Here is a 2,853-nt window from a genome sequence, read left to right as displayed (position 1 = left end):
ACTGTACCACACAAATAAAGGTGACTTGACTTGATGAGAAGAATATTAGAATAACTTGAAACACAGGAGACGAAGGGTAACCAGAGCAATCAAACCAGGTTACAAAATCTTGAATCGGCCACCAATACATTTCTACAGGTTTATTTCAGTTGTTACAATAAGTGATGTGTTTACAGATAACTAATTTTAAATGTACAAAGGAAGAACACAACAAAGAATAACTGAAACAGCTTTTTAATTTTTTTTAATACATTTTTTGTCTCGAGATCCCTGGATTCATTGCTTCACTTCCGTAAAGCACTTTGTACTTAAACTATGTCTTCTCTAGGGCTGCTTATAGCTGAATTTAACTTGTTTCATTACTTTATGAACTTTCTATTAAACTGATCTGAACCAACACTAAATAACTGAGCTGAATAATGACACTGCTTTTTGTTTGTTTGTTTGTTTTTTAAAGGTTCTACAGCAGAATTTGAATTGTGTCTCCTATTTAATGAAGCCTGCATCAGTGATTCTGTTATTTTTCTCTTCTATTTGTTCTATCAAAACTGCATAGAATCAATGTTCAAAGATGAGACTGTCACACACTAGACAGAACAGATACAAACACTGCCTTATAGTATGTTTCTAATATGTCACATCAGGTGTATATACACATATTCTTATGATATATAATCTTCCTTATCAGTAAAGGTAAAACCTAAAAACAATATAAAATAAGGCAATATCAGCAACTCTCTTATATAGCCTGAAATTAAAATAGCTATATGTGAGTCAGAATTACAGAGATTGCATGTGGAAAGATGTAGATACATTTCATATCAACAAAAATATTTTCTTCATAGATAACACATCATGAAATACATGGGAGCGCAACAAAAGACATAAAAAACCAGGTTTAACACGTAAAAAATACTATTTCCAACACAGACCTGATTTCGTTAAGCAGAGGTTAGATTGGTGATGTGTCTCCAGTTTCAATGAGCTCATCTAAACAACAAAATCTGGGTTAGAGACGGTTATTATAAAACTTTTTGCATAAAAATATTACAAAAGCTCCAAATGTTCTAGTTAAAAGTAAAGTTAGAATGGATACGGTACAATTCATCTCCAATGAAAAAGGGGAAAAGAGTCAACAGGGGATGAGAAAGACACCAGACGAAGTCTCCCCCAAAGTACCAGTATAAATAATTGTATATGATTTGGTTTGTGTTTATTCAGCTGGTTCTCCTGTATCTCCTTTAGTTTTGGGTTCCTGCCACCATTCAGCAAGGAAAGACTCCTCGTAGTCCCCGATTCCCTCAAACTCTTCATCAGGAGTACTTGACAGAGCTGATGCTGCTTCCTCTGAACTTACAGTATCCTGTTAACAAACACACAGTTAATAACCACATGATAATATTATCAGTCTAATTCATAGGACAATAGGACACACTGAAAAACATATCTGCCTATTGACCATTTTAACAGCTATTTGCCGGTTTAAGGAAGTGATGTCTTTGATCCTTGGACATTTCCAGTTAGTTGTCCCACCCATTCAAACCATAAACAGTGATATTGCAGTAATTTATTTAATCACGCAATTAAAAAGTCAGAATTAAATTTAGGACCATGTTATTCAGTGGTTGGATGCTCTCTCAGGCCCTAAACTAATCTGCTTTTAGAAATTTAAAGTGTTTAAATTTCCAAAAAACAGAACACAATACAGGTATGTCGTCTAGTCAACTGTAGGATATGTAGCACACCTTTTATCTCTGGTATGTAAACAGCATTTTTGCCTTTGAATTATTTGTATTTCTTTACGTTCACTGGTAAGTATGATATAACATAATTTGACCTAGCATTGTGGCTCCATCATTGTTTTCCATCAAACGCACATCAGCTTTTCGCTTCGGAGCCGAGCCTTCTAGCAAGACTGAATCTCCGCAAGTGTCTACGAGACATCCTCTGGCGTTGGTGTTACGGCGCGTCAGCGGGGGTTGCCATCCAGTGCTGCTTCTCTTCGGCGTGCTGCAGCTTCCCATTCTGCGGTCTCGCTGCGACCTCCCCTGGGCGCTTCAGCGCTCTCTCTAAAAGAGTGTTTTTCCTCCAAAAAAAAAAAAAAGAGCAATATCTAAAAGAGCTCCACGAGCGACGGGCGTCTTTTTAAAGATGGCTTCCCGCTCGTGCGTTTCTGGATGTGGTCGTTTCCTGGCTTCATCTGATGGTCACGATCGCTGTATCTCGTGCTTGGGCTTTCAGCACGCTGAAGCAGCGCTCGTGGATGAGTCATGTTCTCATTGCGGGAACATGACCATCGCGATGTTGCGGTCCAGATACCTCCTCATCAAACGGGGGGGTATCCCCCTTGCCATGCCCCGTTCTAGCTCCTCCGTCTCTCGGAGGGCTACTTTGGCTCATGGTCAGGATGATCTGAGGATCACAGTGAGAGCTTCCCCGCCGAGTGCGTCTCCGCGGGCCTCTCATTCCTCCAGCACATCGCACCATCTTGCGTTCCCGGACGAGCTCGCTGGATCCTTGGACAGCTCCTCCGTCCTCACCACCCTCGACGGTGGGGCGGCCCAAGGGTATGTGGACATCTCCCCAGTCGAGCGCGCTATTGCCATGCAGCTCTGCCCGCCTGGAGGGGTAATCCACGCCTTCCGTCCAGGCCCTGTAAGTTCTCGTCCGCTCTGACGGCTAAGGCTTACAGTGCTGCTGGACAGGCCGCTTCCGCCCTGCATGCCATGGCCCTCCTGCAAGTCCACCAGGCCAAGGCGTTGAAGCAGTTGCACGAGGGTGGTGCTGACCCAGGTGTGTTGCAGGAACTGTGTACTGCGACGGACCTCGCACTTAGGGCGACGAAAGTCACAA

At 42.3% G+C, this 2,853-nt stretch overlaps 1 protein-coding gene across 1 annotated transcript in view; it reads right to left on the bottom strand.

Moving 5' to 3' along the window:
* Positions 1–251: 251 nt before the first annotated feature.
* LOC107669502 (synaptonemal complex protein SC65-like) overlaps positions 252–2,853 on the bottom strand; it is a 31,540-nt gene continuing 28,938 nt past the window's right edge. Inside the window, exons 7-8 of the mRNA XM_016461763.1 lie at positions 589–1,363; positions 252–287 (exon numbers count right to left, since the gene is read on the bottom strand). Coding sequence (XP_016317249.1) covers positions 1,214–1,363 — 150 coding nt within the window. The 3' untranslated portion in view covers positions 252–287; positions 589–1,213. The remainder of the gene's footprint in view (positions 288–588; positions 1,364–2,853) is intronic.

Source organism: Sinocyclocheilus anshuiensis, unplaced genomic scaffold (assembly GCF_001515605.1).
Source record: "Sinocyclocheilus anshuiensis isolate Anshui unplaced genomic scaffold, SAMN03320099.WGS_v1.1 scaffold692, whole genome shotgun sequence".
Classification (NCBI taxonomy): Eukaryota; Metazoa; Chordata; class Actinopteri; order Cypriniformes; family Cyprinidae; genus Sinocyclocheilus; species Sinocyclocheilus anshuiensis.
Note: the sequence above shows the minus strand (reverse complement) of the source record. Positions and strands in the feature narration are given on the sequence as shown.